The sequence below is a fragment of the Scyliorhinus canicula genome, chromosome 1 (assembly GCF_902713615.1).
Source record: "Scyliorhinus canicula chromosome 1, sScyCan1.1, whole genome shotgun sequence".
Lineage (NCBI taxonomy): Eukaryota > Metazoa > Chordata > Chondrichthyes > Carcharhiniformes > Scyliorhinidae > Scyliorhinus > Scyliorhinus canicula.
Window position 1 is genome coordinate 74,746,152 of NC_052146.1, and position 20,305 is coordinate 74,766,456.

General features: G+C 47.9%; 1 protein-coding gene and 13 non-coding genes across 16 annotated transcripts in view; 1 reads left to right on the plus strand and 13 right to left on the minus strand.

Moving 5' to 3' along the window:
- Positions 1 to 1,130: 1,130 nt before the first annotated feature.
- trnal-uaa lies at positions 1,131 to 1,236 on the minus strand. Its single transcript has 2 exons — positions 1,199 to 1,236; positions 1,131 to 1,176 (listed from the first exon to the last, which is right to left on the minus strand). It is a non-coding gene; the product is annotated as a tRNA-Leu (tRNA).
- Positions 1,237 to 2,033: 797 nt separating this feature from the next.
- trnal-caa lies at positions 2,034 to 2,152 on the minus strand. The gene is made up of 2 exons: positions 2,115 to 2,152; positions 2,034 to 2,079 (listed from the first exon to the last, which is right to left on the minus strand). It is a non-coding gene; the product is annotated as a tRNA-Leu (tRNA).
- A 918-nt stretch (positions 2,153 to 3,070) lies between these two features.
- Positions 3,071 to 3,176, minus strand: trnal-uaa. Its single transcript has 2 exons — positions 3,139 to 3,176; positions 3,071 to 3,116 (listed from the first exon to the last, which is right to left on the minus strand). It is a non-coding gene; the product is annotated as a tRNA-Leu (tRNA).
- A 797-nt stretch (positions 3,177 to 3,973) lies between these two features.
- trnal-caa lies at positions 3,974 to 4,092 on the minus strand. Its single transcript has 2 exons — positions 4,055 to 4,092; positions 3,974 to 4,019 (listed from the first exon to the last, which is right to left on the minus strand). It is a non-coding gene; the product is annotated as a tRNA-Leu (tRNA).
- A 918-nt stretch (positions 4,093 to 5,010) lies between these two features.
- On the minus strand, positions 5,011 to 5,116 carry trnal-uaa. The gene is made up of 2 exons: positions 5,079 to 5,116; positions 5,011 to 5,056 (listed from the first exon to the last, which is right to left on the minus strand). It is a non-coding gene; the product is annotated as a tRNA-Leu (tRNA).
- Positions 5,117 to 5,913: 797 nt separating this feature from the next.
- trnal-caa lies at positions 5,914 to 6,032 on the minus strand. Its single transcript has 2 exons — positions 5,995 to 6,032; positions 5,914 to 5,959 (listed from the first exon to the last, which is right to left on the minus strand). It is a non-coding gene; the product is annotated as a tRNA-Leu (tRNA).
- A 918-nt stretch (positions 6,033 to 6,950) lies between these two features.
- On the minus strand, positions 6,951 to 7,056 carry trnal-uaa. The gene is made up of 2 exons: positions 7,019 to 7,056; positions 6,951 to 6,996 (listed from the first exon to the last, which is right to left on the minus strand). It is a non-coding gene; the product is annotated as a tRNA-Leu (tRNA).
- Positions 7,057 to 7,853: 797 nt separating this feature from the next.
- trnal-caa lies at positions 7,854 to 7,972 on the minus strand. The gene is made up of 2 exons: positions 7,935 to 7,972; positions 7,854 to 7,899 (listed from the first exon to the last, which is right to left on the minus strand). It is a non-coding gene; the product is annotated as a tRNA-Leu (tRNA).
- A 918-nt stretch (positions 7,973 to 8,890) lies between these two features.
- On the minus strand, positions 8,891 to 8,996 carry trnal-uaa. Its single transcript has 2 exons — positions 8,959 to 8,996; positions 8,891 to 8,936 (listed from the first exon to the last, which is right to left on the minus strand). It is a non-coding gene; the product is annotated as a tRNA-Leu (tRNA).
- Positions 8,997 to 9,793: 797 nt separating this feature from the next.
- trnal-caa lies at positions 9,794 to 9,912 on the minus strand. The gene is made up of 2 exons: positions 9,875 to 9,912; positions 9,794 to 9,839 (listed from the first exon to the last, which is right to left on the minus strand). It is a non-coding gene; the product is annotated as a tRNA-Leu (tRNA).
- Positions 9,913 to 10,830: 918 nt separating this feature from the next.
- Positions 10,831 to 10,936, minus strand: trnal-uaa. The gene is made up of 2 exons: positions 10,899 to 10,936; positions 10,831 to 10,876 (listed from the first exon to the last, which is right to left on the minus strand). It is a non-coding gene; the product is annotated as a tRNA-Leu (tRNA).
- A 797-nt stretch (positions 10,937 to 11,733) lies between these two features.
- trnal-caa lies at positions 11,734 to 11,852 on the minus strand. Its single transcript has 2 exons — positions 11,815 to 11,852; positions 11,734 to 11,779 (listed from the first exon to the last, which is right to left on the minus strand). It is a non-coding gene; the product is annotated as a tRNA-Leu (tRNA).
- Positions 11,853 to 12,769: 917 nt separating this feature from the next.
- Positions 12,770 to 12,875, minus strand: trnal-uaa. The gene is made up of 2 exons: positions 12,838 to 12,875; positions 12,770 to 12,815 (listed from the first exon to the last, which is right to left on the minus strand). It is a non-coding gene; the product is annotated as a tRNA-Leu (tRNA).
- Positions 12,876 to 14,025: 1,150 nt separating this feature from the next.
- depdc5 (DEP domain containing 5, GATOR1 subcomplex subunit) overlaps positions 14,026 to 20,305 on the plus strand; it is a 253,508-nt gene continuing 247,228 nt past the window's right edge. For all 3 annotated transcript variants that reach the window (XM_038793299.1, XM_038793316.1, XM_038793307.1), the window contains exons 1-2: positions 14,026 to 14,188; positions 14,400 to 14,487. In XM_038793299.1, coding sequence (XP_038649227.1) covers positions 14,131 to 14,188; positions 14,400 to 14,487 — 146 coding nt within the window. In that variant the 5' untranslated portion in view covers positions 14,026 to 14,130. The remainder of the gene's footprint in view (positions 14,189 to 14,399; positions 14,488 to 20,305) is intronic.

Below are 20,305 nucleotides of genomic sequence, written 5' to 3' on the forward strand. Positions count from 1 at the left end.
TGAAGTGGTAAAAAAGGCAGCAGATATCACTTTCAGCAGGGTGTTGCAGAGATTGTGAGACTGGTGGTGGCATGTTGGTTGTAAAAAGGACAATGTCAGGAGTGGGATTTGAACCCACGCCCCTAGAAAGGGACCAGAAATCACCAGGCTTAAACAAGGCAAGGAAACACACTCCTTGAGTCTGGCGCCTTAGACCACTCGGCCATCCTGACAAGTTGCTGCTGTGTTGACCCTTTTCCACTGTGTGCTGCTTATTCTGTACTCGAATTGGCCTGGAGCACACCCATTTCATTTGTGCACAATCAGACCACAACCATCAATACATCACACCTGATTCAACAGGCAGTGGCGAACATTCACCCTTGCTGCACCATAAACAATCTTCAGGCATGCTGCTTTTGTACACCAAGCACATTTTACATCATTTTCAAAAACATCTTTTTCTCACTCACTTTTCCATCCACAACTTCAACCCAAGCAACACAGCTGCCGTTCAAACACAAATCCTTCCAAAACACACCACAATCCAAAGATCTTTCCAAATTAACATTTCACACTCTCATTCCCATACCTTACTTTAATTCTCAACACATTCACGCGATACATCGGTGAAGCCTGCTCCCCGCACAATGAACAGCATTTCCTCATCTTGCCGATTGTAAAAAGTGAACATGTGCCCCTGGCCAGCGGCATTCGTCTGAACGTTTTGCCTTGACAGTCCCAACCTTCAACGGCAACAATTCTGGCTAATCTGTGCCTCTGATATGGGAATGACTTGAAATGTCAGCATCTCTGGTTACCTTGCAAGGAATTGCCAAAGTAAGGCAGTTGAATTCAGTTGTGTGTGTTCCCAAGATGTGTATTCTTGGACACGGTTGGTCCATTGGTGAGAAGCAGCTGTGTGCGCAATGGAATTGAAAGATAGATTGGTGGAAAGCAATAAAGAATGTAGCAGCAAGGTGGGAACAACGTTCTTTTTAAATGTGCTGCCTGTTTAATGTAATCTGCATGTTTGAGCGGAGCAGTGTGATTGGATGCATAACGTTTGAGACGTTTCAATCTTTGTGTGTGAAAGATACGGTTGCAGACATTGTTGATTTGCAAATACCGTTGAAGTCGGAAAAGGTGAATGTCAGGAGTGGGATTTGAACCCACGACCCTAGAAAGGGACCAGAAAGCATCAAGTCTTCAATGTTTGCTTAAGTCTGGCGCCTTAGACCACTCGGCCATCCTGACAACTTACTCCAAGTGCTGCTATTGTTTTCTCACACACCCAATCCCTTTGTGCAGAAACAAGCACAACCATTAATTCAGCCAAAACTGATCGAAGTGGCGCTGCCGATCATTCTCCTTTGCTGCACCGCAAGGAATCTTCAGCCACACGCCTTCCTTTGATTGCCAAGACATTAACGTGTTATATCTGCAAAGTCTGCTCCCCACACAATGAACAGCATATCCTCATCCAGGACATTGAAAGAAATGAACCCATGCAGCTCCTGTGCCCGTGGCCAGTGGCATTAATCAAACCATTTCCACCAGATAGTCCCTACCTTCAAAGCATCAATTCTGGCTAATCTGTGCCTGTGATAAGCGAATCTCTTGAAATGTCAGCATCTCTGGTATCCTTGCAAAGAATTGCCAATTTAGGCAGGAATTTAGTTGTGACTGTTCACAAGATGTCACATTCGTGGACACTGTTGGTCCATTGCTGAGAAGCAGCATGGTGCGCAATGGGATTGAAAGATGGAGTGGTAGAAAGCAATGTGGAATGCAGCAGCGAGGTGGCAATAATGTTCTTTGCTAAGGTCGCTGGCTGTAAAATGTCATCTGCATGTTTGATTGGAGCATGTGATTGGGTGCATGATAGGTTTCAAGTTTTGTGTGTGAATGATATGGTTGTGGAGATGTGCATTGTGTTGTTTTCATTTGTAAATAAGCGCTGAAGTGGTAAAAAAGGCAGCAGATATCACTTTCAGCAGGGTGTTGCAGAGATTGTGAGACTGGTGGTGGCATGTTGGTTGTAAAAAGGACAATGTCAGGAGTGGGATTTGAACCCACGCCCCTAGAAAGGGACCAGAAATCACCAGGCTTAAACAAGGCAAGGAAACACACTCCTTGAGTCTGGCGCCTTAGACCACTCGGCCATCCTGACAAGTTGCTGCTGTGTTGACCCTTTTCCACTGTGTGCTGCTTATTCTGTACTCGAATTGGCCTGGAGCACACCCATTTCATTTGTGCACAATCAGACCACAACCATCAATACATCACACCTGATTCAACAGGCAGTGGCGAACATTCACCCTTGCTGCACCATAAACAATCTTCAGGCATGCTGCTTTTGTACACCAAGCACATTTTACATCATTTTCAAAAACATCTTTTTCTCACTCACTTTTCCATCCACAACTTCAACCCAAGCAACACAGCTGCCGTTCAAACACAAATCCTTCCAAAACACACCACAATCCAAAGATCTTTCCAAATTAACATTTCACACTCTCATTCCCATACCTTACTTTAATTCTCAACACATTCACGCGATACATCGGTGAAGCCTGCTCCCCGCACAATGAACAGCATTTCCTCATCTTGCCGATTGTAAAAAGTGAACATGTGCCCCTGGCCAGCGGCATTCGTCTGAACGTTTTGCCTTGACAGTCCCAACCTTCAACGGCAACAATTCTGGCTAATCTGTGCCTCTGATATGGGAATGACTTGAAATGTCAGCATCTCTGGTTACCTTGCAAGGAATTGCCAAAGTAAGGCAGTTGAATTCAGTTGTGTGTGTTCCCAAGATGTGTATTCTTGGACACGGTTGGTCCATTGGTGAGAAGCAGCTGTGTGCGCAATGGAATTGAAAGATAGATTGGTGGAAAGCAATAAAGAATGTAGCAGCAAGGTGGGAACAACGTTCTTTTTAAATGTGCTGCCTGTTTAATGTAATCTGCATGTTTGAGCGGAGCAGTGTGATTGGATGCATAACGTTTGAGACGTTTCAATCTTTGTGTGTGAAAGATACGGTTGCAGACATTGTTGATTTGCAAATACTGTTAAAGTCGGAAAAGGTGAATGTCAGGAGTGGGATTTGAACCCACGACCCTAGAAAGGGACCAGAAAGCATCAAGTCTTCAATGTTTGCTTAAGTCTGGCGCCTTAGACCACTCGGCCATCCTGACAACTTACTCCGACTGCTGCTGTTGTTTTCTCACACACCCAATCCCTTTGTGCAGAAACAAGCACAACCATTAATTCAGCCAAAACTGATCGAAGTGGCGCTGCCGATCATTCTCCTTTGCTGCACCGCAAGGAATCTTCAGCCACACACCTTCCTTTGATTGCCAAGACATTAACGTGTTATATCTGCAAAGTCTGCTCCCCACACAATGAACAGCATATCCTCATCCAGGACATTGAAAGAAATGAACCCATGCAGCTCCTGTGCCCGTGGCCAGTGGCATTAATCAAACCATTTCCACCAGATAGTCCCTACCTTCAAAGCATCAATTCTGGCTAATCTGTGCCTGTGATAAGCGAATCTCTTGAAATGTCAGCATCTCTGGTATCCTTGCAAAGAATTGCCAATTTAGGCAGGAATTTAGTTGTGACTGTTCACAAGATGTCACATTCGTGGACACTGTTGGTCCATTGCTGAGAAGCAGCATGGTGCGCAATGGGATTGAAAGATGGAGTGGTAGAAAGCAATGTGGAATGCAGCAGCGAGGTGGCAATAATGTTCTTTGCTAAGGTCGCTGGCTGTAAAATGTCATCTGCATGTTTGATTGGAGCATGTGATTGGGTGCATGATAGGTTTCAAGTTTTGTGTGTGAATGATATGGTTGTGGAGATGTGCATTGTGTTGTTTTCATTTGTAAATAAGCGCTGAAGTGGTAAAAAAGGCAGCAGATATCACTTTCAGCAGGGTGTTGCAGAGATTGTGAGACTGGTGGTGGCATGTTGGTTGTAAAAAGGACAATGTCAGGAGTGGGATTTGAACCCACGCCCCTAGAAAGGGACCAGAAATCACCAGGCTTAAACAAGGCAAGGAAACACACTCCTTGAGTCTGGCGCCTTAGACCACTCGGCCATCCTGACAAGTTGCTGCTGTGTTGACCCTTTTCCACTGTGTGCTGCTTATTCTGTACTCGAATTGGCCTGGAGCACACCCATTTCATTTGTGCACAATCAGACCACAACCATCAATACATCACACCTGATTCAACAGGCAGTGGCGAACATTCACCCTTGCTGCACCATAAACAATCTTCAGGCATGCTGCTTTTGTACACCAAGCACATTTTACATCATTTTCAAAAACATCTTTTTCTCACTCACTTTTCCATCCACAACTTCAACCCAAGCAACACAGCTGCCGTTCAAACACAAATCCTTCCAAAACACACCACAATCCAAAGATCTTTCCAAATTAACATTTCACACTCTCATTCCCATACCTTACTTTAATTCTCAACACATTCACGCGATACATCGGTGAAGCCTGCTCCCCGCACAATGAACAGCATTTCCTCATCTTGCCGATTGTAAAAAGTGAACATGTGCCCCTGGCCAGCGGCATTCGTCTGAACGTTTTGCCTTGACAGTCCCAACCTTCAACGGCAACAATTCTGGCTAATCTGTGCCTCTGATATGGGAATGACTTGAAATGTCAGCATCTCTGGTTACCTTGCAAGGAATTGCCAAAGTAAGGCAGTTGAATTCAGTTGTGTGTGTTCCCAAGATGTGTATTCTTGGACACGGTTGGTCCATTGGTGAGAAGCAGCTGTGTGCGCAATGGAATTGAAAGATAGATTGGTGGAAAGCAATAAAGAATGTAGCAGCAAGGTGGGAACAACGTTCTTTTTAAATGTGCTGCCTGTTTAATGTAATCTGCATGTTTGAGCGGAGCAGTGTGATTGGATGCATAACGTTTGAGACGTTTCAATCTTTGTGTGTGAAAGATACGGTTGCAGACATTGTTGATTTGCAAATACTGTTAAAGTCGGAAAAGGTGAATGTCAGGAGTGGGATTTGAACCCACGACCCTAGAAAGGGACCAGAAAGCATCAAGTCTTCAATGTTTGCTTAAGTCTGGCGCCTTAGACCACTCGGCCATCCTGACAACTTACTCCGACTGCTGCTGTTGTTTTCTCACACACCCAATCCCTTTGTGCAGAAACAAGCACAACCATTAATTCAGCCAAAACTGATCGAAGTGGCGCTGCCGATCATTCTCCTTTGCTGCACCGCAAGGAATCTTCAGCCACACACCTTCCTTTGATTGCCAAGACATTAACGTGTTATATCTGCAAAGTCTGCTCCCCACACAATGAACAGCATATCCTCATCCAGGACATTGAAAGAAATGAACCCATGCAGCTCCTGTGCCCGTGGCCAGTGGCATTAATCAAACCATTTCCACCAGATAGTCCCTACCTTCAAAGCATCAATTCTGGCTAATCTGTGCCTGTGATAAGCGAATCTCTTGAAATGTCAGCATCTCTGGTATCCTTGCAAAGAATTGCCAATTTAGGCAGGAATTTAGTTGTGACTGTTCACAAGATGTCACATTCGTGGACACTGTTGGTCCATTGCTGAGAAGCAGCATGGTGCGCAATGGGATTGAAAGATGGAGTGGTAGAAAGCAATGTGGAATGCAGCAGCGAGGTGGCAATAATGTTCTTTGCTAAGGTCGCTGGCTGTAAAATGTCATCTGCATGTTTGATTGGAGCATGTGATTGGGTGCATGATAGGTTTCAAGTTTTGTGTGTGAATGATATGGTTGTGGAGATGTGCATTGTGTTGTTTTCATTTGTAAATAAGCGCTGAAGTGGTAAAAAAGGCAGCAGATATCACTTTCAGCAGGGTGTTGCAGAGATTGTGAGACTGGTGGTGGCATGTTGGTTGTAAAAAGGACAATGTCAGGAGTGGGATTTGAACCCACGCCCCTAGAAAGGGACCAGAAATCACCAGGCTTAAACAAGGCAAGGAAACACACTCCTTGAGTCTGGCGCCTTAGACCACTCGGCCATCCTGACAAGTTGCTGCTGTGTTGACCCTTTTCCACTGTGTGCTGCTTATTCTGTACTCGAATTGGCCTGGAGCACACCCATTTCATTTGTGCACAATCAGACCACAACCATCAATACATCACACCTGATTCAACAGGCAGTGGCGAACATTCACCCTTGCTGCACCATAAACAATCTTCAGGCATGCTGCTTTTGTACACCAAGCACATTTTACATCATTTTCAAAAACATCTTTTTCTCACTCACTTTTCCATCCACAACTTCAACCCAAGCAACACAGCTGCCGTTCAAACACAAATCCTTCCAAAACACACCACAATCCAAAGATCTTTCCAAATTAACATTTCACACTCTCATTCCCATACCTTACTTTAATTCTCAACACATTCACGCGATACATCGGTGAAGCCTGCTCCCCGCACAATGAACAGCATTTCCTCATCTTGCCGATTGTAAAAAGTGAACATGTGCCCCTGGCCAGCGGCATTCGTCTGAACGTTTTGCCTTGACAGTCCCAACCTTCAACGGCAACAATTCTGGCTAATCTGTGCCTCTGATATGGGAATGACTTGAAATGTCAGCATCTCTGGTTACCTTGCAAGGAATTGCCAAAGTAAGGCAGTTGAATTCAGTTGTGTGTGTTCCCAAGATGTGTATTCTTGGACACGGTTGGTCCATTGGTGAGAAGCAGCTGTGTGCGCAATGGAATTGAAAGATAGATTGGTGGAAAGCAATAAAGAATGTAGCAGCAAGGTGGGAACAACGTTCTTTTTAAATGTGCTGCCTGTTTAATGTAATCTGCATGTTTGAGCGGAGCAGTGTGATTGGATGCATAACGTTTGAGACGTTTCAATCTTTGTGTGTGAAAGATACGGTTGCAGACATTGTTGATTTGCAAATACTGTTAAAGTCGGAAAAGGTGAATGTCAGGAGTGGGATTTGAACCCACGACCCTAGAAAGGGACCAGAAAGCATCAAGTCTTCAATGTTTGCTTAAGTCTGGCGCCTTAGACCACTCGGCCATCCTGACAACTTACTCCGACTGCTGCTGTTGTTTTCTCACACACCCAATCCCTTTGTGCAGAAACAAGCACAACCATTAATTCAGCCAAAACTGATCGAAGTGGCGCTGCCGATCATTCTCCTTTGCTGCACCGCAAGGAATCTTCAGCCACACACCTTCCTTTGATTGCCAAGACATTAACGTGTTATATCTGCAAAGTCTGCTCCCCACACAATGAACAGCATATCCTCATCCAGGACATTGAAAGAAATGAACCCATGCAGCTCCTGTGCCCGTGGCCAGTGGCATTAATCAAACCATTTCCACCAGATAGTCCCTACCTTCAAAGCATCAATTCTGGCTAATCTGTGCCTGTGATAAGCGAATCTCTTGAAATGTCAGCATCTCTGGTATCCTTGCAAAGAATTGCCAATTTAGGCAGGAATTTAGTTGTGACTGTTCACAAGATGTCACATTCGTGGACACTGTTGGTCCATTGCTGAGAAGCAGCATGGTGCGCAATGGGATTGAAAGATGGAGTGGTAGAAAGCAATGTGGAATGCAGCAGCGAGGTGGCAATAATGTTCTTTGCTAAGGTCGCTGGCTGTAAAATGTCATCTGCATGTTTGATTGGAGCATGTGATTGGGTGCATGATAGGTTTCAAGTTTTGTGTGTGAATGATATGGTTGTGGAGATGTGCATTGTGTTGTTTTCATTTGTAAATAAGCGCTGAAGTGGTAAAAAAGGCAGCAGATATCACTTTCAGCAGGGTGTTGCAGAGATTGTGAGACTGGTGGTGGCATGTTGGTTGTAAAAAGGACAATGTCAGGAGTGGGATTTGAACCCACGCCCCTAGAAAGGGACCAGAAATCACCAGGCTTAAACAAGGCAAGGAAACACACTCCTTGAGTCTGGCGCCTTAGACCACTCGGCCATCCTGACAAGTTGCTGCTGTGTTGACCCTTTTCCACTGTGTGCTGCTTATTCTGTACTCGAATTGGCCTGGAGCACACCCATTTCATTTGTGCACAATCAGACCACAACCATCAATACATCACACCTGATTCAACAGGCAGTGGCGAACATTCACCCTTGCTGCACCATAAACAATCTTCAGGCATGCTGCTTTTGTACACCAAGCACATTTGACATCATTTTCAAAAACATCTTTTTCTCACTCACTTTTCCATCCACAACTTCAACCCAAGCAACACAGCTGCCGTTCAAACACAAATCCTTCCAAAACACACCACAATCCAAAGATCTTTCCAAATTAACATTTCACACTCTCATTCCCATACCTTACTTTAATTCTCAACACATTCACGCGATACATCGGTGAAGCCTGCTCCCCACACAATGAACAGCATTTCCTCATCTTGCCGATTGTAAAAAGTGAACATGTGCCCCTGGCCAGCGGCATTCGTCTGAACGTTTTGCCTTGACAGTCCCAACCTTCAACGGCAACAATTCTGGCTAATCTGTGCCTCTGATATGGGAATGACTTGAAATGTCAGCATCTCTGGTTACCTTGCAAGGAATTGCCAAAGTAAGGCAGTTGAATTCAGTTGTGTGTGTTCCCAAGATGTGTATTCTTGGACACGGTTGGTCCATTGGTGAGAAGCAGCTGTGTGCGCAATGGAATTGAAAGATAGATTGGTGGAAAGCAATAAAGAATGTAGCAGCAAGGTGGGAACAACGTTCTTTTTAAATGTGCTGCCTGTTTAATGTAATCTGCATGTTTGAGCGGAGCAGTGTGATTGGATGCATAACGTTTGAGACGTTTCAATCTTTGTGTGTGAAAGATACGGTTGCAGACATTGTTGATTTGCAAATACTGTTAAAGTCGGAAAAGGTGAATGTCAGGAGTGGGATTTGAACCCACGACCCTAGAAAGGGACCAGAAAGCATCAAGTCTTCAATGTTTGCTTAAGTCTGGCGCCTTAGACCACTCGGCCATCCTGACAACTTACTCCGACTGCTGCTGTTGTTTTCTCACACACCCAATCCCTTTGTGCAGAAACAAGCACAACCATTAATTCAGCCAAAACTGATCGAAGTGGCGCTGCCGATCATTCTCCTTTGCTGCACCGCAAGGAATCTTCAGCCACACACCTTCCTTTGATTGCCAAGACATTAACGTGTTATATCTGCAAAGTCTGCTCCCCACACAATGAACAGCATATCCTCATCCAGGACATTGAAAGAAATGAACCCATGCAGCTCCTGTGCCCGTGGCCAGTGGCATTAATCAAACCATTTCCACCAGATAGTCCCTACCTTCAAAGCATCAATTCTGGCTAATCTGTGCCTGTGATAAGCGAATCTCTTGAAATGTCAGCATCTCTGGTATCCTTGCAAAGAATTGCCAATTTAGGCAGGAATTTAGTTGTGACTGTTCACAAGATGTCACATTCGTGGACACTGTTGGTCCATTGCTGAGAAGCAGCATGGTGCGCAATGGGATTGAAAGATGGAGTGGTAGAAAGCAATGTGGAATGCAGCAGCGAGGTGGCAATAATGTTCTTTGCTAAGGTCGCTGGCTGTAAAATGTCATCTGCATGTTTGATTGGAGCATGTGATTGGGTGCATGATAGGTTTCAAGTTTTGTGTGTGAATGATATGGTTGTGGAGATGTGCATTGTGTTGTTTTCATTTGTAAATAAGCGCTGAAGTGGTAAAAAAGGCAGCAGATATCACTTTCAGCAGGGTGTTGCAGAGATTGTGAGACTGGTGGTGGCATGTTGGTTGTAAAAAGGACAATGTCAGGAGTGGGATTTGAATCCACGCCCCTAGAAAGGGACCAGAAATCACCAGGCTTAAACAAGGCAAGGAAACACACTCCTTGAGTCTGGCGCCTTAGACCACTCGGCCATCCTGACAAGTTGCTGCTGTGTTGACCCTTTTCCACTGTGTGCTGCTTATTCTGTACTCGAATTGGCCTGGAGCACACCCATTTCATTTGTGCACAATCAGACCACAACCATCAATACATCACACCTGATTCAACAGGCAGTGGCGAACATTCACCCTTGCTGCACCATAAACAATCTTCAGGCATGCTGCTTTTGTACACCAAGCACATTTTACATCATTTTCAAAAACATCTTTTTCTCACTCACTTTTCCATCCACAACTTCAACCCAAGCAACACAGCTGCCGTTCAAACACAAATCCTTCCAAAACACACCACAATCCAAAGATCTTTCCAAATTAACATTTCACACTCTCATTCCCATACCTTACTTTAATTCTCAACACATTCACGCGATACATCGGTGAAGCCTGCTCCCCGCACAATGAACAGCATTTCCTCATCTTGCCGATTGTAAAAAGTGAACATGTGCCCCTGGCCAGCGGCATTCGTCTGAACGTTTTGCCTTGACAGTCCCAACCTTCAACGGCAACAATTCTGGCTAATCTGTGCCTCTGATATGGGAATGACTTGAAATGTCAGCATCTCTGGTTACCTTGCAAGGAATTGCCAAAGTAAGGCAGTTGAATTCAGTTGTGTGTGTTCCCAAGATGTGTATTCTTGGACACGGTTGGTCCATTGGTGAGAAGCAGCTGTGTGCGCAATGGAATTGAAAGATAGATTGGTGGAAAGCAATAAAGAATGTAGCAGCAAGGTGGGAACAACGTTCTTTTTAAATGTGCTGCCTGTTTAATGTAATCTGCATGTTTGAGCGGAGCAGTGTGATTGGATGCATAACGTTTGAGACGTTTCAATCTTTGTGTGTGAAAGATACGGTTGCAGACATTGTTGATTTGCAAATACTGTTAAAGTCGGAAAAGGTGAATGTCAGGAGTGGGATTTGAACCCACGACCCTAGAAAGGGACCAGAAAGCATCAAGTCTTCAATGTTTGCTTAAGTCTGGCGCCTTAGACCACTCGGCCATCCTGACAACTTACTCCGACTGCTGCTGTTGTTTTCTCACACACCCAATCCCTTTGTGCAGAAACAAGCACAACCATTAATTCAGCCAAAACTGATCGAAGTGGCGCTGCCGATCATTCTCCTTTGCTGCACCGCAAGGAATCTTCAGCCACACACCTTCCTTTGATTGCCAAGACATTAACGTGTTATATCTGCAAAGTCTGCTCCCCACACAATGAACAGCATATCCTCATCCAGGACATTGAAAGAAATGAACCCATGCAGCTCCTGTGCCCGTGGCCAGTGGCATTAATCAAACCATTTCCACCAGATAGTCCCTACCTTCAAAGCATCAATTCTGGCTAATCTGTGCCTGTGATAAGCGAATCTCTTGAAATGTCAGCATCTCTGGTATCCTTGCAAAGAATTGCCAATTTAGGCAGGAATTTAGTTGTGACTGTTCACAAGATGTCACATTCGTGGACACTGTTGGTCCATTGCTGAGAAGCAGCATGGTGCGCAATGGGATTGAAAGATGGAGTGGTAGAAAGCAATGTGGAATGCAGCAGCGAGGTGGCAATAATGTTCTTTGCTAAGGTCGCTGGCTGTAAAATGTCATCTGCATGTTTGATTGGAGCATGTGATTGGGTGCATGATAGGTTTCAAGTTTTGTGTGTGAATGATATGGTTGTGGAGATGTGCATTGTGTTGTTTTCATTTGTAAATAAGCGCTGAAGTGGTAAAAAAGGCAGCAGATATCACTTTCAGCAGGGTGTTGCAGAGATTGTGAGACTGGTGGTGGCATGTTGGTTGTAAAAAGGACAATGTCAGGAGTGGGATTTGAACCCACGCCCCTAGAAAGGGACCAGAAATCACCAGGCTTAAACAAGGCAAGGAAACACACTCCTTGAGTCTGGCGCCTTAGACCACTCGGCCATCCTGACAAGTTGCTGCTGTGTTGACCCTTTTCCACTGTGTGCTGCTTATTCTGTACTCGAATTGGCCTGGAGCACACCCATTTCATTTGTGCACAATCAGACCACAACCATCAATACATCACACCTGATTCAACAGGCAGTGGCGAACATTCACCCTTGCTGCACCATAAACAATCTTCAGGCATGCTGCTTTTGTACACCAAGCACATTTTACATCATTTTCAAAAACATCTTTTTCTCACTCACTTTTCCATCCACAACTTCAACCCAAGCAACACAGCTGCCGTTCAAACACAAATCCTTCCAAAACACACCACAATCCAAAGATCTTTCCAAATTAACATTTCACACTCTCATTCCCATACCTTACTTTAATTCTCAACACATTCACGCGATACATCGGTGAAGCCTGCTCCCCGCACAATGAACAGCATTTCCTCATCTTGCCGATTGTAAAAAGTGAACATGTGCCCCTGGCCAGCGGCATTCGTCTGAACGTTTTGCCTTGACAGTCCCAACCTTCAACGGCAACAATTCTGGCTAATCTGTGCCTCTGATATGGGAATGACTTGAAATGTCAGCATCTCTGGTTACCTTGCAAGGAATTGCCAAAGTAAGGCAGTTGAATTCAGTTGTGTGTGTTCCCAAGATGTGTATTCTTGGACACGGTTGGTCCATTGGTGAGAAGCAGCTGTGTGCGCAATGGAATTGAAAGATAGATTGGTGGAAAGCAATAAAGAATGTAGCAGCAAGGTGGGAACAACGTTCTTTTTAAATGTGCTGCCTGTTTAATGTAATCTGCATGTTTGAGCGGAGCAGTGTGATTGGATGCATAACGTTTGAGACGTTTCAATCTTTGTGTGTGAAAGATACGGTTGCAGACATTGTTGATTTGCAAATACTGTTAAGTCGGAAAAGGTGAATGTCAGGAGTGGGATTTGAACCCACGACCCTAGAAAGGGACCAGAAAGCATCAAGTCTTCAATGTTTGCTTAAGTCTGGCGCCTTAGACCACTCGGCCATCCTGACAACTTACTCCGACTGCTGCTGTTGTTTTCTCACACACCCAATCCCTTTGTGCAGAAACAAGCACAACCATTAATTCAGCCAAAACTGATCGAAGTGGCGCTGCCGATCATTCTCCTTTGCTGCACCGCAAGGAATCTTCAGCCACACACCTTCCTTTGATTGCCAAGACATTAACGTGTTATATCTGCAAAGTCTGCTCCCCACACAATGAACAGCATATCCTCATCCAGGACATTGAAAGAAATGAACCCATGCAGCTCCTGTGCCCGTGGCCAGTGGCATTAATCAAACCATTTCCACCAGATAGTCCCTACCTTCAAAGCATCAATTCTGGCTAATCTGTGCCAAATTAACATTTCACTCTCTCATTCCCATACTTTTGTTTGATTCTCAACACATATGGGAGTACTGAACAATCAGATGTGCCCCATCTTTTGGATGAAGTGGCAACTTGTGATCCATGTGCCACATGCAGGTGGATCAGATCCTGTGGCACCATCTGATCAGTGAGGAAACTCTCGTGCTGCCCTGCGAAATCTCTCAAACCGATATTTTGACGACATTTGAAAAAGAATAATTGACTGTAAAGCGCTTGGTGACATTGAAGTTGTGAATAGTGTTTTCCAATCAACTCAGGTCCATGCTGTGGTACGGTGGTACATGAGTTAACATTATTGCCTTCCAGTGCCTTGGATTTGGGTTTGGTTCTGGCTTCAGTGATTGTGTGGAGTTTGCATGTTTTCCCCATGCCTCCATTGGTTTTCTCCAGGTGTTCTGGTTTCCTACTGCAGTCCAAAGATGTGCAGTTTAGGTGGATTGGCCATGATAAAATTGCTTTTAAGGTTGTGTAGGTTAGGCTCGGTTCTGAGGACAGGACAGGTTAACAAGGGAGTGAGCCTGGGTTGGGTTGGTTTATTCAGAGGGTTGGTGTATACTTGATGGGCCAAACGGCCTCCTTATGCACTGTAAACTCTGTGATCCTTTGATAGATGTATATTTCATAAATATCTATATGTTTTTGTTTGTGGATTGATAATTCATACTATATTCAGTGTTTATAGATGGGTTTGTGCAGGTGGCAGTATTTATCATTGCAGCCCTGTGTGGTTGAGGGAACTCCTTTCCCCCCGGAGGCTATTAACTGTTGCACCGAGAGGTGCCGCCGATTAAATTTCCGGAGTGACAGCCCAGCAGTTGGAAAGTTTTCAGCAGGAGCTGTGATGGCGTGAGCCTGGGATGGTGTTTTGGCCTCACCATGAGAACTCACCGAGTTTATAAGCTGTGGATCCACAAGAAGGGATTCGGCAACAGCGGTGAGTCCCGGAGACAGGGCCCGGGCGGGGGCGGGGGGCTCGCTGTGTGAGCGGCCGGACCCTGACTCTAGCCGGGGCTGGGACACCGCCTGCCCCACGTCTGCGGCTGATTCATCTCCACTGACAGGGGCAGAAAACACTGCCCCCCCCCCCCATAATTAAGCTGACATAAGTTGCTGTCTTTATACTTCCTGTTTCTTGTTTTCCTTAGACTATGAGCTGATGGTGAACCCTAAGGTCTTCCCTCAGGTGAAGCTGGGTGACATTGTGGAGATTGCACATATCAATGATGAGTACAGGTCAGCAACATTTGGAATAAACTGCTTTCTGTTGTTGCATGCTGCTCCTTGTGATGTCCAGAACCGTTTAATGTTTTGTGTACTTTTTAATTTATTTTTTAATTCTTCCAATTAATGGGCAATTTAGCCAATCCACCTACCCTGCACATCTTTTTGGGTTGCGGGGGTAAGACCCACGCAGACACTGGGAGAATGTGCAAACTTTACAGGGACAGTGATCCGGGCTGGGATCAAACCCGGGTCCTCAGTGCTGTGAGGTGCTTTTTAATTTAATTTTCAGAGTTACCATACTTGTGTAAACCACTGCTGCCTCATATCGCCAGGTTTAATTATGACCTCGGGTGACTGCCTGTGTGGAATTTGCCCGTTCTCCCCTTGTCTGTGAGGGTTTTCTCCCACAGTCCATAGGGTAGGTGGATTGGCCATGCTAAATTACCCCCTAGCATTGAAAGATGTGCAGGTTAGGTGGATTGGCCATGATCAATGCACGTGGTTATGGGTATAGGGCAGGATAATGGGTCTAGATGGGGTGCACTTTCGGAGTGTTGGTGCAGACTCGATGGGCTGAATGCCCCCTTGTGCACTGTAGGGATTCTATTAATTCTGCCATCTTCTAGGTTAACAACTGCATCTCTGCAGTTTAGCTTGCAGTGATTTAGATCTATGTTGGAAATTTGGTGTGCTTGTGAAGGAAAGTCAGAAAGATATATGGGTTCAGTACACTGCTGATGTCGCCTAGTCATGTCACCTCGTCTCCGCTGTGGTATCCAGGGAGAGTGCTAATGAGCAGGATTGAGGTGGGAATGAACAGACATAAGCTGTTTCGGGATGTGATTCTTCATGGAAGTCCAGCATTGGCAAGAACAAGAGTTTGATCATCTGACTACCTCGGTTCTAAAATGTAATTGGAGGGAATGATTTGATAAGAGGATAAAATAACTTGAAAATGGGAGGATGAGAAGTATATAGATATTCCAATAGAACCTTCTACGGACACTAGGACTGGTCTAAAGTGGCTGACATAGTGAGGAGGTGACTCAAGGAATTCACATGGGTTTTGCAATACCAGAGACAAAGGCTGAAGTGCTATGCCAATGTACTGTGGGTGAATTCAACACACACACACACACACACACACATGAAGGTTTGTTAAAGTTTCTATGAACCTGAACATCCTGGTGACCAACATTGAGATTACAGTGGGTATTTTGTCATAGAAGATCCGGTACAGCAAGTATGGGGAGGCAGTGGTTAAGTGGTATTGTCACTAGACGTATACTCCAAAGCGCAGGGGTAAGATCTGATTTGGGCGGGGGCGAGGGGAGGGGGGGGGGGGGGGGGACACACATTACACATAATTAGTTAAATAAAAGAGAAGAAAAAACAAGGCCATTTACCAACCAGAGCATCATTTCCATTGGCTGTCTGTGTTTCAAACACCATCAGTAAAAATGACTAACAATTGGGTTCAATGTGTCACACGATTTTGAGTCAACGATGCCCCTTTAACTGACGGACACTAAAGTGTGTTATTTTATTCTGCTCTTTTATACATAAAGTAGTAACTTTAAAAAAAATAAAATAATAATTTGTATTCAAATTTTCACAAAATATCAATAACAGAAAATACTTAGAACAGAAAGAACCCCCCCCCCCGGGGGTTGCTGCTGCTGCCGGCCTTATTTCTACCGTTCTGCCAGGAATTCCAGGAATGGTGGCCACCTCCTGAAGAACCCCTGCACTGATCCCCTTAAGGCAAATTTCACCCTCTCCAATTTAATAAACCCCGCCATATCGTTGATTCAGGCCTCCACGCTTGGGGGTCTCGCATCCTTCCACTGAAGAAGAATCCTCCGCCGGGCTACTAGGGACGCAAAGGCCAGAATGCCGGCCTCTTTCGCCTCCTGCACTCCAGGCTCCTCTGCAACCCCAAATATTGCGAGCCCCCTGCCCGGTTTGACCCTGGATCCTACCACCCTCGACACCGTCCTTGCTACGCCCTTCCAAAATTCCCCCAGTGCTGGGCATGCCCAGAACATATGGGCATGGTTTGCTGGGCTCCCTGAACACCTAATACACTGTCCTCGCCCCCAAAGAACCGGCTCATCCTTGTCCCAGTCATGTGAGCCCTATGCAGCACCTTAAACTGCATTACCTTAAACTAAGCCTCGCACAAGAAGAGGAGGAGTTTACCCTTCCTAGGGCGTCTGCCCACGTCCCCTCCTCAAACTCCTCACCCAGCTCTTCCTCCTATTTTCCCTTCAGCTCCTCCACCGAGCCTCATCTACCTCCTGCGTCACTTGGTACTTTGCCGAGATCCTCCCCTCTCCAACCCACACCACCGAGAGCACCCTGTCCTGGACCCCATGTGGCGGAAACAGAGGGAACTCCGCCACCTACCGCCTGACAAACGCCCTTACCTGCATGTACCTAAAGATGTTCCCCGGGGGTAGCCCGAACTTCCCTTCCAGCTCACCCAGGCTCGCAAACTTCCCATCTACGAACAGGTCCTTCAACCTCCTAACACCTGCCCTGTGCCAACTCAGGAACCCGCCATCAATTCTCCCCGGGACAAACCGGTGGTTCCCCCGTATCGGGGACCCCATCGAGGCCCCCACCTCACCCCTGTGCCGTCTCCATTGCCCCCAAATTTTGAGGGTAGCCGCCACCACCGGGCCCGTGGTATACCTCGTTGAAGGCAGCGGCGCCGTTACCAGCGCCTCCAGGCTCGTGCCCACACAGGACGCCATCTCCATCCTCTTCCATACTGCCCCTTCCCTGTCCATTACCCATTTACGCACCATCGCTGCGTTGGGGGCCCAATAATACCCACAGAGGTTGGGCAGCGCCAGTCCCCCCCTATCCCTGCCCCGCTCCAAGAACATCCTTCTCACCCTCGGGGTCCTGTGCACCCACACAAACCCCGTAATGCTCCTGTTAACCCGCCTGAAAAAGGCCTTCGGGATAAGGATGGGGGGGGCACTGGAACAGGAAGTGAAATCTCGGTAGCACCATCACCTTGGCTGATTGCACCCTACCCGCCAGAGACAGCGGCAACATGTCCCGTCTCTTGAAGTCCTCCTCCATCTGCTCCACCAGCCTTGTGAGGTTAAGCTTATGCAAGGCCCCGCAGCTCCTGGCCACCTGGACCCCCAAGTACCTGAAGCTCCTCTCCGCCCTTTTTAGTGGGAGCCTACCAATCCCCCCCTCCTGGTCCCCCGGGTGTACAACGAACAGCTCGCAGTTCCCCAAGTTGAGCTTGTACCCCGAGAAATCCCCAAATTCCCGGAGAATCCTCATCACCTCCCGCATTCCCCCCACCGGGTCCATCACATACAACAATAGGCTATCCACATAGAGCAACACTCGGTGCTCCTCCCCACCCCGCACCAGCCCCTTCCAGTTCCTCGACTCCCTCAGCGCCATGGCCAGGGGTTCAATTGCCAGCGCAAAAAGCAGGGGGGACAAGGGACACCCCTGCCTCGTCCCTCGGTATAACCGAAAATACTCCGACCTCCTCCTATTTGTGGCCACGTCGCTATCGGGGCTTCTTTAACAGCCTCACCCACCTGACAAACCCCTCCCCAAACCCGAACCTTGACAGCACCTCCCACAAGTACCCCCACTCAACCCTATCAAAGGCCTTCTCCGCGTCCAACGCCACCACTATCTCCGCCTTCCCTTCTACTGCCGGCATCATTATCATATTCAAGAGCCTCCGTATGTTAGTGTTCAGCTGCCTCCCCTTCACGAACCCCGTTTGATCCTCGTGGATAACCTGCGGCACACAGTCCTCTATCCTCGTGGCTAAAATCTTCGCCAACAGCTTGGCGTCTACATTTAAGTGTGAGATCGGCCTGTATGACTCACACTGCAGGGGACCCTTGTCCCGCTTAAGGATCAAGGAAATCAGCGCCCGAGACATCGTCGGAGGCAGAGCCCCCCTTCCCTTGCCTCGTTGAAGATCCTAACCAACAGGGGGCCCGACAGGTCTGCATACATCTTATAGAATTCGACCGGGAACCCATCCGGCCCTGGCGCCTTCCCCGACTGCATGTTCCCTATCTCTTTGACCAGCTCAACCGGCGCCCACAGTCCCTCCACCTGTCCCTCCTCCACCCTCGGGAATCTCAGCCGGTCCAAAAAGCGCCCCATCCCCCCTCCTCCGCTGGGGGTTCGGACCGATACAGTTCCTCATAAAAGTCCTTGAAGACCTCATTAATGTCTATCCCCCTGCGCACTACATTTCCTCCCCTATCCTTAACTCCAACAATCTCCCTGGCCGCATCCTGTTTACGGAGCTGGTGCGCCAGCATCCTGCTCGCCTTCTCCCCATGTTCATACACTGCTCCCTGTACCTTCCTCCACTGACCTTACGCCTTTCTGGTGGTTAGCAAGTTGAACTCAGCCTGGATACTACGCCGCTCCCTCAGCAATCCCTCCTCCGGAGCCTCCGCGTATCTCCTGTCCACCATCACCAGCTCCCCCACCAGCCTCTCCCTCTCTCTCTGCTCTCTCCTCTCCCTGTGGGCTCGAATGGAGATCAGCTCCCCCCTAACCACCGCCTTCAGCACCTGCCAGACCGTCCCAACTCGGACCTCCCCATTGTCATTGGCCTCCAGGAACCTCTCGATACATCCTCCAACCCGCCTGCCCACCTCCTCGTCCGCCAGCAGCCCCACCTCCAAGCGCCTCCTCCCCCAGCTCGAGGTCCACCCAGTGCGGGGCGTGGTCAGAAATGGCTATCGCCGAATACTCAGCATCCTCCACCCTCGCAATCAGCGCCCTGCTCATAATGAAAAAATCAATCTGGGAATAGGCCTTATGCACATCGGAGAAGTATGAAAATTCCCTGGCCCTCGGCCTCGCAAACCTCCATGGATCCACCCCTCCCATCTGGTCCATAAACCCCCTCAACACCTTAGCCGCCGCTGGCCTCCTACCCGTCCTGGACCTGGATCGATCCAGTGGCGGATCCAGCACCGTGTTGAAATCCCTCCCCCCCCCCCCCCCCCCCCCCCCCATTATCAGGCCCCCCGCCTCCAAATCTGGAATCCGGCCGAACATGCGCCGCATGAAACCCGCATCGTCCCAATTCAGGGCGTATACATTGACCAGCACCACCCGCTCCCCCTGCAGCTTGCCGCTTACCATCACATATCTCCCGCCGCTGTCTGCCACCACATTCGACGCCTCAAACGACACCCTCTTCCCCACCAGGATCGCCACCCCCCGATTGTTTGCTTCCAGCCCTGAATGAAACACTTGGCCTACCCATCCCTTCCTCAATCTAACCTGATCCGCCACCTTCGGGTGCGTCTCCTGAAGCATGGCCACGTCTGCCTTCAGCCCCTTCAGGTGCGCAAACACGCAGGCCCGTTTGACCGGCCCATTCAGTCCCCTCACATTCCAGGTAATCAGTCGGATCAGGGGCTACCTGCCCCCTTCCCCCGTCGACTAGCCATTACCCTTCCTCAGTCCGCCACGTGCCCGCGCCCCCCGCTGAGCCCGTTCCCCATGGCGACGGACCGCCATCCCGACCCCCTCTACATGCTCCAGCTCCTTCTCGGCCATTCCAGCAGCAACGCGGTACAACCCCCCCCCCGGCCTACGTTAGGGCCCCCCCTAGCTGCGTAACCCCTTCCGTTGTACTTCCGTAAGTCAGCTGACGATCCCTGACCCTGGCTGCTCCTGCCACCCCAATGACCCTCCCCAGTGCAACACAACCACCACCGCCGCGCACCCCCCCCCCCCCCCCCCCCCGCCCCCGCCCACTGCTCCTCCAGCGCGGGAGAGGAGCCTGCGCTCAATCCCGAGC